The 12,713-nt window shown below is 40.8% G+C and overlaps 1 protein-coding gene across 1 annotated transcript in view; it reads right to left on the bottom strand.

Moving 5' to 3' along the window:
* Positions 1-12,713, bottom strand: part of slc6a2 (solute carrier family 6 member 2) — a 151,213-nt gene that overhangs the window by 44,415 nt on the left and 94,085 nt on the right. The window contains exons 6-7 of the mRNA XM_080187021.1: positions 11,381-11,484; positions 3,709-3,833 (exon numbers count right to left, since the gene is read on the bottom strand). Coding sequence (XP_080043147.1) covers positions 3,709-3,833; positions 11,381-11,484 — 229 coding nt within the window. The remainder of the gene's footprint in view (positions 1-3,708; positions 3,834-11,380; positions 11,485-12,713) is intronic.

Genomic DNA, 12,713 nt, shown 5'->3' with positions numbered 1-12,713 from the left:
ACAGAGCGCAGAGATTCAGGTGAGAAGCTGAACTGACAAAACAGTTGGGATCTAGAACAGTTTTCCCACCAGTTCAGCGTTTTTGGGAGAATCACAGCCTAAATCTCTACTCTGAGCTTCAGAACAACTTGCATCTTTTTCAATGTTTCTGACAGACAAGGGAATTAAGGGTTATAGGGAGAAAGCGGGAAAGTGGAACTGATCCACTTCAGATCAACTATGATCTTATTGAATGGCGGGGCAGGCTCGAAGGGCTAGATGGCCTACTCTTGCTCCTATTTCTTATGTTCAATGGTTTGCAGTCTGACAATAGGATATTAAACTGAAACTGTGTGATGAAGACAAGAAATGAGGCAAAGACTCAGCTGGTCTGGCAGCATCTGCAGAGAGAGAAACGGAGCCTGTGTGGAATTTTCTGGCCCTTCCCACTTAAAGATCTTCCAGTCCTGTCGAAAGGCAACTGCAGTGAAAACAACTGGCCATTGAGGTTGGCCTCTTAGAATACAAACTCCCTGACTGAATTTATTATTGGCTGTTCAATCAGGGAGTCTTTTCTGTATATATAACTGGGAGTGTCAGGTCTCCTGGTATTCCAGATGCTGCCACAAAACCTGTAGCACTCTTATGAATTATCCTCTAACAATCCTCGTCACTATCCTCTACTCCCCCCAAATCTGCAAATTTACTAATCAGACCACCCACATTTTCCTCCAAATCATTTATATGCATTACAACAACAGAGGTCCCAGAACTGATCCTTGTGCAAAACTTGTAAATAAAAGGGAATATAGTGACGGGACTCCGGTCTCGGCTGACTTATTTCAGGAATCTTCATGGTGGGTTTCCCAGTCAGACAGCCAGCAAGCAATGAAAATGGTCGCTGACTTTGTGGGGGAGCAGAAGATCCTGCCATTGGCCAATGGTGAGCCTCCGCCACCGTTGTGGGGGAGCTGGAAAATCCTGGCATGTTTTGGGTCTGTGGCCTCTCACCAGAATTGGCTCTGCTGAAACTTTAGTAAAGCCTTCAATAAGGTTCCTCATGGCAGGCTGATACAAAAGGTAAAGTAATATGGGATCAGAGATGAGCTGGCAGATATATTTAAAAGGATCAGTGCTAGAGCCTCTAATGTTTGTAATATATACATATATAAATGATTTTGAAAGAGGGATTTATCCATGGGTGAAGTGCCGGATGATTGGAGGATAGCTCACATTGTTTAAAAAAGGCTCAAAAAGTAATCCGGGAAATTATAGGCCGGTAACTTTGACGTCAGTAGTAGGTAAATTATTGGAAAGAGTACTAAGAGATAGGATCTACAAATATTTGGATGGACAGGGACTTATTAGGGAGAGTCAACATGGCTTTGTGCGTGGTAGATCATGTTTAACCAATCTATTAGAGTTTTTCGAGGGGGCTACCAGGAAAGTGGATGAAGGGAAGGCAATAGCATGTTGTCTACATGGACTTAGGTAAGGCCTTTGACAAGGTCCTTCATGGGAAGTTAGTTAGGAAGGTTCAGTCACTAGGTATACATGGAGAGGTAGTAAATTGGATTAGGCATTGGCTCAATTGAAGAAGCAAGAGAGTGGTAATGGAGGATTGCTTCTCTGAGTGGAGGCCTGTGACTAGTGGTGTGCCACAGGGATCAGTGCTGGGTCCATTCTTGTTTGTCATCTATGTCAATGATCTAGAAGATAATGTGGTAAATTGGATCAGCAAATTTGCTGATGATACAAAGATTAGAGGTATATTGGACAGTGAGGAAGGTTTTCAAAGCTTGCAGAGGGATTTGGACCAGCTAGAAAAATGGGCTGAAAAATGGCAGATGAAGTCTAATGCAGACAAGTGTGAGGTTTTGCACCTTGGAAGGACAAGCCAAGGTAGAACATACAAGGTAAATGGTAGGACACTGAATACAGTACAGTAGAACAGAGGGATCTGGAAATACAGATACATAATTCCCTAAAAGTGGCGTCACAGGTAGATAGCGTCATAAAGAGTGCTTTTGGTACATTGGACTTTATACATCAAAGTATTGAGTACAAGAGTTGGAATGTTATGGTGAGGTTGTATATGACATTGGTGAGGCCAAATTTAGAATATTGTGTGCCGTTTTGGTCACCTAATTACAGGGAGGATATTAATAAGGTTGAAAGAGTGCAGAGAAGGTTTACAAGGATGTTGCCGGGACTTGAGAAACTGAGTTTCAGAGAAAGGTTGAATAAGTTAGGACTTTATTCCCTGAAGCGTAGAAGAATGAGGGGAGATTTGATAGAGGTGTATAAAATTATGGTGGGTATAGATAGAGTGAATGCAAGCAAGCTTTTTCCACTGAGGGTAGGGGAGGAAAAAAACTAGAGGACATGGGTTAAGGAGGAAAAGTTTAAAGGGAGGATTAGGGGAGGCTCTTCACACAGAGAGTGGTGGGAGTGTGGAATGAGCTGCCAGATGAAATGGTAAATGCGGGCTCACTTTTAACATTTAAGAAAAATTTGGACAGGTACATGGGTGAGAGGGGTGTGGAGGGATATGGTCCAGGTGCAGGACAGTGGGACTAGGCAGAAAAATAGTTCGGCACAGCCAAGAAGGGCCAAAAGGCCTATTTCTGTGTTGTAATGTTCTGTGGTAAGATGGATACAAACTGACTTGGGCCTAGAAAGCAGAGACTAGTAGTAGAAGGATACTCTTCTAAATGGAGGTCTGTGACAAGCGGTGTCCACAAGGGTCGGTGCTGAGGCCTCTAATGTTTGTAATTATATATATAAATGATTTTGAGGAAAATGTAGGTGGTCTAATTGGTAAGTTTGCAGATTGGGGGAGCAGCGGATAGTGAGACGAGGATTGTCAGAGGGTATAAATTGGCTGGAGACCTGGGCTGAAATATGGCAGATGGAATTTAATCTGGACAAATGTGAGGTGATTTGAAAGGTCTACTGCAGAAGGAAAATATACAGTAAATGGTAAAGCTCTTAGAAATCTTAGCATGCAGAGGGATTTAAGTGTGCAGTTCCACAGTTCTCTGAAGGTGACAACTCAGGTGGACAAGAAGGTGTATGGCATGCTGACTTTCATCGTATGGGGCATTGAGTATAGGAATTGGAAAATCATGTTGCAGCTATATAAAACTTTGGTTTGGCTACATGTGGAGTATTGTGTACATTCTGGTTGCCGCTGGAAGGAATGTTGATGCATTGGAAAGAGTGCAGAAGAGATTTACCAGGATGTTGCCAGGTATGGAGGATATGGGCTATGAAGAAAGGTTGAACAAACTTGGATTGTTTTCCTTGCTGCGTCGGAGGATGAGAGGGGGCCTGATAGAGGTTTACAAGATTATGTTAGGCTTGGATAGAGTGGAAAATCCCAGGATCAATTATTTTGGGGCACAAGTTGAAAGTGAGAAGGGAAACATTTCCATACAGAGGGTGGTGAGTACCTGGAACTTGCTGCTGGAGGTGGTGGTGGAAGCAGATTCAATAAGAACATTCAAGAGGCATCTGGATAAATACATGAATAGGCAGGGATTAGAGGGAAATGGACCACATAGAGGCAAGAAAAGGTTAGATTAGAGAGGCATCTATGTCATCACAGACTTGTGCTGTTCTTTGTTCATTTCTGGCAGTTTGTTTTTATTTCAGATTTTTGGCATCGGCAGTATTTTTGCTTTTGCGGCTGAGAATGAAGATTTGAATCTGTATGAAAGTGCTTACCATCTGTTGCCACTTCTGAAATATCAACTCCATGCCTGAATGCCATATAGCCCAACACAGAGAAAATTGCAAATCCGGAGAAGAAGCTCGTTACACAGTTGATGGAGCTGGTAAGAATCGCATCGCTGGGCAAGGAAAGAGAAATCACATTTTAATATCAAACACATTTTAATCTCACCCCCGCTCCCCGGAAGATAAAATTACAGTGACTTAATCCTAATTACCCGAACAATCAAATGTTTATTTTTTTCCATGATCGCAAAGTAGAAGGGCTAATAGGTAACTAAAAAGAAGGAAGTGAGTACCATTCTGCCTACAATACATTACAAACCTTAGAATAGAATCATTCAATCGCAGAATCATACAGAGGCCCTATGGCCCATCGAGTCTGCACCGACACATTAAAGACACCTGAACTCCCTCCTAATCCCATCTGCTAGCACTTGGCCCGTAGCCCTGAATGTTGTGACATTCCAGGTGCTTATCTTTTTAAAGGATGTGAGGCAACCCAACTCTATCACCCTCCCAGGCAGCACATTCCAGACCGTCACCACCCCCTGATTAAAATATTTTTCCTCACATTCCCTCTAAACATCCTGACCCTCATCATGTCCCTTCATGACTGACACTCCAAGTAAGGGGAACAGCTGCTCCTTATCCACTCTGTACATATCTCTCATAATCTTAGGTTGGGCTCTACTCCTCTTGTTAATGTTTTCCATTGTCAATTCCTATGCCTAAATTTACAATGCCTTTTGAACACGTCAAGACTACTATTCACCTATCTGCCAGTGGTGACACCACTTCACCTAGGGTAAGGCAGTTTCTATGATAAGATTGAGAATAGGAATTTATAATAGAGATATGAAAACAAAGACAAAATGGACACTAGTGTTAAAACCCCACCTCATCTGCAGCAAGCCCTTGGTGATCTCAATTTTAACTTAGCACCAAATGTGTCAAAGTGGAGATGGAGATTAGCTATCTATTAGAGAAACTGACTGTCTTTTCCCCTATTTCAGTTGATCTCAATGGTAAGAAGATCAAGCAGTTTCTATAATGGGTGGCCAATTGGAATTTTAAGCCTAAGTGCCAAGTTGAAAATGCATCTGTGGTCTGGCAATCACATAGGCAATGTGGGGAGTCATCATCTGGAAAGATATTAAAATTGTCAACTTATTTTATCATTGCCATCTGTGGCACAAGTCACACATATAATACACTTTGCCACAGACTACCACTTCATAGAACTTCCACACGCCCCACAAGCTGTTACTTCTCATTCCTATATCTATAGCATCACCAATAAATTTATTTCCATGTGGGAAAAGCGCAGGGAATCCACTAGTATTCAAAATATGTTAACAATTCCTTATGTCAGTCTGCGTGAAAGTCTGCATGTGTATCTACCACTGAGGCACAGGGTGGCAGCACACGTGTGCCTGAGTTCTGATCACGAAGAGCAGAGTTTAGTATTTGCTTGACACTGTGAAGACAAATTGTAAAAATTGAACTTAAATGTAAGCATCTGTGTCAGAATTACCCCTTACTGCTTTCTAAATGCTTGATTTAATCTACCCACCCATCGATTTTGCACGTCATCTTGACATTTGTCTTAATTATTACACAGCAGAGAACTACAGTTTTTATTCCATGGAGTTTGATGCATTGACATCTGCACTTCACAACTGCTCAAGACATGTTGTCCTTTTCTTCTCTCACTCAAGAAAAAAGGCAGCCTCTGCCCTCTCCCAGGCATAATTTGGGTAAAGAACCTATTTTTACCAGGTTAAGTTAGTTTACTGGTTCATCTACGTATCCTATTGATGATGGCAGTATTTGTCGCAGTTTATGGATTTATCTCCCTGTCCCAAGAAAGTATTTCTAGAATGGCGCTCTGAAACTTTGGTATTAATCTTTCCAACACCTGACACTAAAGGAAGGAATCCTAGGACACTAAGCAGATATTCAAGGCTTTGGTTAATGATACCAAATTCAATCTCACTTCCCAGTCACGACATAATACTGTAGCCAGAGAAGGATGAGTGACAGCTAGACTATAACTGTTGGTACCTTGACAAGTGCTGGCTGATTGGCCAATTATGTATGGAGGTGTTGGAGATGGGGTACAATGTTGGTGAGAGCAGGTCATAGAATCAAGTTAATTACAGTAACTAAGTCACGAACGTTCATCCCCAATAAGCAAAGATTTGACAACAAAACTGACCACAGTGTAGTCCCTCCCTGCTCTTCCACACAGCACAAAAATGAAACATTTCATTGACACAAGTATCACCCTTTCTCTCATCATCGAACTAAGTATAAAATCAGGACCATGATCAACAATAACCTTGACTCAAGATAAAATGAGTGCCTAAACATCTTTAATTCTTCCCTGAACTAATTTGGAAATTGGACCTAATGGAAAGACAGAAGTGACAGGAAATCCAAGCATTTTCTGGCTCAGAGATAAAAATCGAGGCCCAGTGGAGTTGAGAAGTCTTTTCTCTCAAAGACCTTCTTCTCCGCCTCCCAAATAATTATTTTGCCTTTGCTTCCACCATCTCCATTTTCTTCCCCATTCCCCCTCACAGTTTACGCCTTTCTCCTCATCACTACCTCCATTCCTTCGTCGTCCTCTGTCCTCTTCCCCACCAGTCTTTCCATGTCATTGCCCTGAAGCTTTATTTTCTTCCTCCTTCTCCCGTACGGCTTTTCCTCCTCTCCCACCCTCATCCTCTTATGGTCTGCAGCAGTTAAAGAAAGCAGCTCACCATCACCTTCTAAAGGGCAATTAAGGATGGGCAACATATAGATCTGTTGCAAGCAACACCCACATCTCATGACAGAAAAAAGTAAGCAGACCTTTCTCACCAGCCGGTCCCACATTCTCCCCTCCCTGCCTTTCCATTCCTCACAATTCCTTCTTTACTCCAGCTCTCAACTTAAATATATCTTCCTCCCATCCTCTTCCTTGCCAGGATCCCATTATTCTCACACTTCATAATCCTTCTTGACCTGAACGTAGCATTTTACATTAACATCCCATACCCAGTGTTACAGGACATCAAGTACTTTCTAATAAAAACTTCTCTGTATAATTATCCTGCTGTAATGATACTGTCCCATCAGTGGAGTTCTACATGGCTACTATTAACAAGAGAGTGCCATTGTGGTGTGACAAGTTTACATAAATAGTTCCCATAATGAACTGGATGCAGGAACTTAACATTCAAAATATAAAAGTGAGGACATGGTGTGCAAGCTTAAAAATGGTGACTGATTTGCATCTAAATGTTCTGAGCCTCTGGTCTTGCTTGACCGGAAGCCAGTACCTGAGGGTTCTATTTCCAGCGTGGAGTGAAGGCAATGGGGAAGGGGGAATATTTCTCCTCATCCTCTGTTGTTTACATCAGCTCCCTAACATTTTCTCAGCTGCTCTGTTGAAATTACAGCGAGCAAATGATAAGAAACCTCAGCAAAAAGTAATGGCATTGGTTCTCACCCCAATCCCTTCACATGCATTACTGCTGGAAATCTTTGAGTATTTTTTGCAATTACAAACAACCAATTTTATAGAAAGTATTTTTTAACACTGTAGGATAGCATTTCATAAAAATCTGCTCAAGTTAACAATGGTTCTTTGATTCCACCTAATAAGGTCACATCACTGCTACTCTTTTATTACATCTGTCACTACTGCAGCACAGTCATAGTAATCGTTTTGTGTTAGATGACAGTTCTAAGCAGTGAAGACATTAATGGCAATCTGATCATTTGTTATACGTAAGGGCTAAACATGAAAAAAACAGATATATTAAATTAGCTAATTAACCTGCTGTAATTTCTCCCATCTATTGTGCCCTCACTGCATATTATTTAAGCAAAAAGTATTTGGAAAAATCAAGAAAGCAAAAATATGCAGCGACTGCATTTATTTTAGGAGTTTGATTTCTCAACGGAGCTCTGATAATAAAATTCAGTGAATCAATGAAAGTCAAGAAAAACCATTCAATAAATCATTTACCTGTTACAACTTGAACCACGTTTTAAACCTGTCAACAACTCTTAACTATTTTTTAAAATCTGTTAATAATTGGGACCGTTACAAAACGAAAATGGCCAAACCAGAGTTGTTCTGTTAAATTAACTTTTGTGAAACTCGGACAATTCACTGTTTCATTGGTTTAAAGTTACACTTTTGCTGAAAACACTGGATTCTCCATCTAGTTTTTATTGGAATAATTACGGCAAATTTCCAGCACAAAGAGGAAGCTTTCAGATTATGTTTTTTTTAAATAGTCACGCTTGACCTTTGCACAGGAATGTACAAATAAAGGCTTGGTGTTACATTAGTTAAACTTTATTTTAGAGTCACACTTTGCTCAAAGTCAACAGATTTCATAACACATATACCACAAACCGGATAGACTTGAAGGTCAAAGTCTACAGAAGAGGGAACTACTCATGAATTCACTTCTATGAAATACATTTGCTATAGGTTGATGGATATACACGAACTAAACAACTTATTAGAAATATGCTTAAAATGATAACAATGACAAGTGGGTGCTTGTATCCACAACAGTGTATATTTACCTCAGTTATTTAATAAAGTCTGAACCAGGATAAATTCAAACCAAATTAAATTTCAATGTACAATAAATTTTACATAGCAAAATGTATCACAGCGATTCACACGAGTGCAACGAATTTTGACATCAAGCCATTAAAGGACATACCGTAGCAGATGAATTTAAAGCTTGGTCAAAGATATGGATTTTAAGGCTTATCTTGAAGAGAATAAGGAAGAGGCAAAGAGGATTGGGAAGGGAATTTCAGAGCTTAGAGTTTTGCAGGTGAAGGCAAAATCACCAATACTGGAGTGATTAAGATCAGGGACACTCAAAACATTAGAATTGAAGGGATGCAGGTTATTCGGGAGGGTTGTACAGCTGGAGGAGTTACAGAGAAGGAGCCAGGCCATGGAGGAATTATGAAATTCAAGTGGAAATTTTAAAATTAAAGGATTACTTACTCAGAAACCAGTGTAAGTCAGCAAGCACATGGGGGCGATGGATGAATCAAGGTTGGTGCAAGTTAAAACACAGGCAGCAAAGCTTTGGATGACCTCACATGTACAGAGGGCAGATTGAGGGAGGTCAGCCATGAGTGCACTGAAATAGTCAAGTTCAGAGGTCAGACAAGCACAGGTGAGAGTTTCAGCAGTGGATGAGCTGAGGCAGGGATTAAATCAGGAACATTATGGAAATGGAAATAGATAATGTTAGTGAAGGTCAGAAGCTCATCTTGGGATCAAGTGTGACAGCAAGGTTGCAAACAGTTGGGTTCAGCTTCGGACGATTGCCAGGGAGATTGACAGAATTGGGGTTAGGAGACTGAGTTTGTGACGGGGACCAGAAACAATGGCTTTAGTCATCTCAATAATTCAGCTGGGATGAATGTCTGCACTGGAAGCTAGTCTGGGAATTAAGAGATATTGGGGAGGAGTCAAGAGAGCTGGTGGGGAGGTGGAACGAGGTGTTGTCAGAGTACGTGTTGAAATGGATGAAACCGGTGAAGAGCAGAATGTAAATGAGAAACAGGAGGGGGTTGAGGGTAGATGCAATTAAAGATGCAAGATTGGTGGTGTTGGGGTAAATCAGATGATTCACCTGGAACTGCAGTGCTAGTTTGATGTAAAATAAAACTTGTTCACTTCATGTTATCATATGATGGAATCATGCAAAAAAGATTCACAAATGCTAGGATAAGCATTATTGTCCTGCATCATCTGTTGGCTTAGATGTGCATTTGAGCAAAATGTCATGAAGGCAAATTGGAGCTATAACTCCAGCGTACAGTTAATTTGACAAGTTGCTGCCAAAAAACACATTATTGCTCATTCTTAAATAAAAAACACAAATTTTCTTAGATGGGTAGTGTCTGAAGCTCAAAGTACATTCTTTAAAAGGTCACTCAAGGAAAGAAATAAAAAACATTAGGGTGATTTTGACTTCAATTTGTTGAAAGAAAGGCCAAGGGTGGCACAATAGATATCACTGCTGCCTCACAGCTCCAGGGACCCAGGTTCAATTCCCAGCTTGGGTCACTGTGCAGAGTCTCTATGTTCTCCCTGTGCCTGCATGGGTTTCTTCTGGGTGTTCCAGATTCCTCCCACAGTCCAAAAGACGTGCTGGTTAGGTGCACTGGCCATGCTAAATTGCCCCTTGATGTACCCAAACAGGTACTGGAGTGTGGCTGCTCAGGGATTTTCACAGTAATTTCATTGCAGTGTTAATGTAAGCCCACTTGTGACACTAATAAATAAAATTTTAAAAACTTTAAACTTTCAGAGTATTGGATATAAAGGCAACAAGAAGTTTCATTTTTCATTTGCAGCAAGGTAGACTTTCAATCCTTGTTGCATTCTTACTTTCAGAGTCCTCCATAAATTGAGTTCAAGGTAATGAAAGAAACCTGTCCAGCAAATTTTTGCACAAGATTATTTCCAGAGTGTCGCAATGAAACAGAAAGGGAGTAACTAATGCACCCCAATGACCTTGTACAGATTCTGCACAAGACACAATCATATTGACTTCAAACTGTCTGGAGTGGGTGATTTGCAAACCAACAGCTAACAAGTAAAATGTGAGAATAAAAAAGACAAGGCTGAACCATTTACACATAAGTTTTTGATCTAAAACTGCTAATTTGATCCTTTCATCTGTTAAGTGAACCAAAATGTCACAAACCATTCACCACAACAAATGCTGCGATCATCCTTTAAGGATTATGAGCAAACCAACTTTGGAAGATGGGGAGCGGTTGATATACTTGTTGATATGCACGCATACACAAATATATATGAATAGATGCAACCACAGTAAAGGAGGAATTAAATCTGGCCTGCTAAGTAAGAAGTCCCACAACACCAGGTTAAAGTCCAACAGGTTTATTTAGAATCATGAGCTTTCGGATCGCTACTCCTTCATCAGATGAGTGTTGTATTCACAGAATCCGACTGTGCAGAAGGAGGCCATTCGGCCCATTGAGTCTGCACTGACCACAATTCCATCCAGACCCAATCCCCACACATTTACCCTAGCCAGACCCCCTGACACTAAGGGGCAATTTAGCATGAACAATCCACTTAACCCGCACATCTCTGGACTATGGGAGGAAACTAGAGCATCCAGAGGACACAGGAAGAATGTGCAAACTCCACACAGACAGACAGTGACCCACGCCAGGAATTGAACCCAGGCCCCCGGCACTGTAAGACAGCAGTGCTAACCACTGTGCCACCATGCTACCCTTATTCAAATTCAAACACACATACAATCTCTTCCCAATATTTCTGTGTTTTCTTCACAGTTGCAATGGTTTGTATGTTTTTATTCTGAGTTTTACAAACTTAAATTTCACAATTCTTCTGAATCAATAATAGTCTAACAATTGAAGTGAACAGATAAACAAACTTTGGACATATCAGCATATGTCCACATATTGGTATACATTAAGTTTTCAACCCCTGACTGTGTGACTAGTGTGTTTTACATTCAGATTATGCAAGTGAAAAATAATGAGAGAACAAAAGTGCAAATGCATATCATGGAAAAACCGGAAACTTCAAAATTGTTGTGACCTGCAAGAATTTTGGGAGCCTTACCGATAGCAGTTGTTATCAAATTTGTTATAACTGGCAAATGCAATTATAACTCCAAAACCAGCACCGAGGGAATAAAAGATCTGAGTCGCTGCATCAATCCAGACCTACAGAAACAGGCAAAATATACTCATGATTCAACAGGCACAAGAACTGTTTCACAAGATAGATAACCACACCACAAAGAAAACTGTACATCGTTCTCGCAAGGATTTCTAAACCTTTTCATATCAATCTTTTTAAAACATTGTTGCAAAAACATTTCCGTTGTGGCCAGTGTTCACACTTTTACATCAATGCCACTTTGTTTCACGAGTTGACAAGTTTTAATTGCTGATAAATGCTGGCAATTGCTTCAATTCTGCTGAAAGTTTCTGTTGAATTCTGTCAACTTGCAAAAGAATTATTTACATTTCATGAGGTAAAATAAACCCGGGAATAAAAACATGATGCATTGAATTAGAAATTGACCTCACTCATCAAGAGCCACATTTAATTCCCTCCCCACTTTGTTCCATCCCAGTTTCCTGTCTGAAGATTATAAGGGTCCTGTAGACAACTTAATTTGAGATGGTGCAAAGCTGGTTGGTTTGGGAAATGGGAAAATATCTTATTGCTACTGTAGAGGATGCTATTCTGCCCTTGGGCCTGAGGAAAAGTCTCGGGTATAGTCTTGATTTTGAAGGCTGTAGTATAACTGATGTCATTGCTTGACGCGTATTATTCCTCCTTTTTCATTTAATAGTGTCACAAATAGGTTTACATTAACACTGCAGTGAAGTAACTGTGAAAATCCCCTAGTCACCATAATACAGCCTGTTTGGGTACACTGAAGGAGAATTTATCATGGCTGATGCACTAAGCAGCTTGTCTTTTGAACCGTAGGACGAAATCGGAGCACTCAGAGGAAGCCCATGCAGGCACACTGAGAATGTGCAGACCCTGCGCAGACAGTGACCAAAGACATGTATCGAACCTGGGTCCCTGGCGCTGTGAGGCAGTAGCGCTAACCACTGTGCCACCCCATAACTTGATGAATGCTCAAAAGATTTAAAGAAAAGATCCCAAGGCACATTCCAGAAATAAACTGTCATTTAGGGTCAATGAGAAGGTTTAGGATAGGTGACTGAGCGCGTGTGCAAAGAAGCAGATTTCGAGTAAGCAGAATGAAAAGACTTAAAGGGAAACAGTCCTAAAATGTGTGAGTTTTTAGATGGATGGAGACTCTAACACAAAAGGTGAAACAGAAGGAGGGGAGCTGCAAAGAGGGCAAAAGTTAGGAAAGCAGAGAATGCATACAGACTGATTGATGGAAGGCTTCTGAATGGTCCTCTAG

This window comes from Carcharhinus amblyrhynchos, chromosome 4, assembly GCF_965287045.1.
Source record: "Carcharhinus amblyrhynchos chromosome 4, sCarAmb.v2.hapA, whole genome shotgun sequence".
NCBI classification, from domain to species: Eukaryota; Metazoa; Chordata; class Chondrichthyes; order Carcharhiniformes; family Carcharhinidae; genus Carcharhinus; species Carcharhinus amblyrhynchos.
This window is presented reverse-complemented; position numbering and strand designations above follow the sequence as displayed.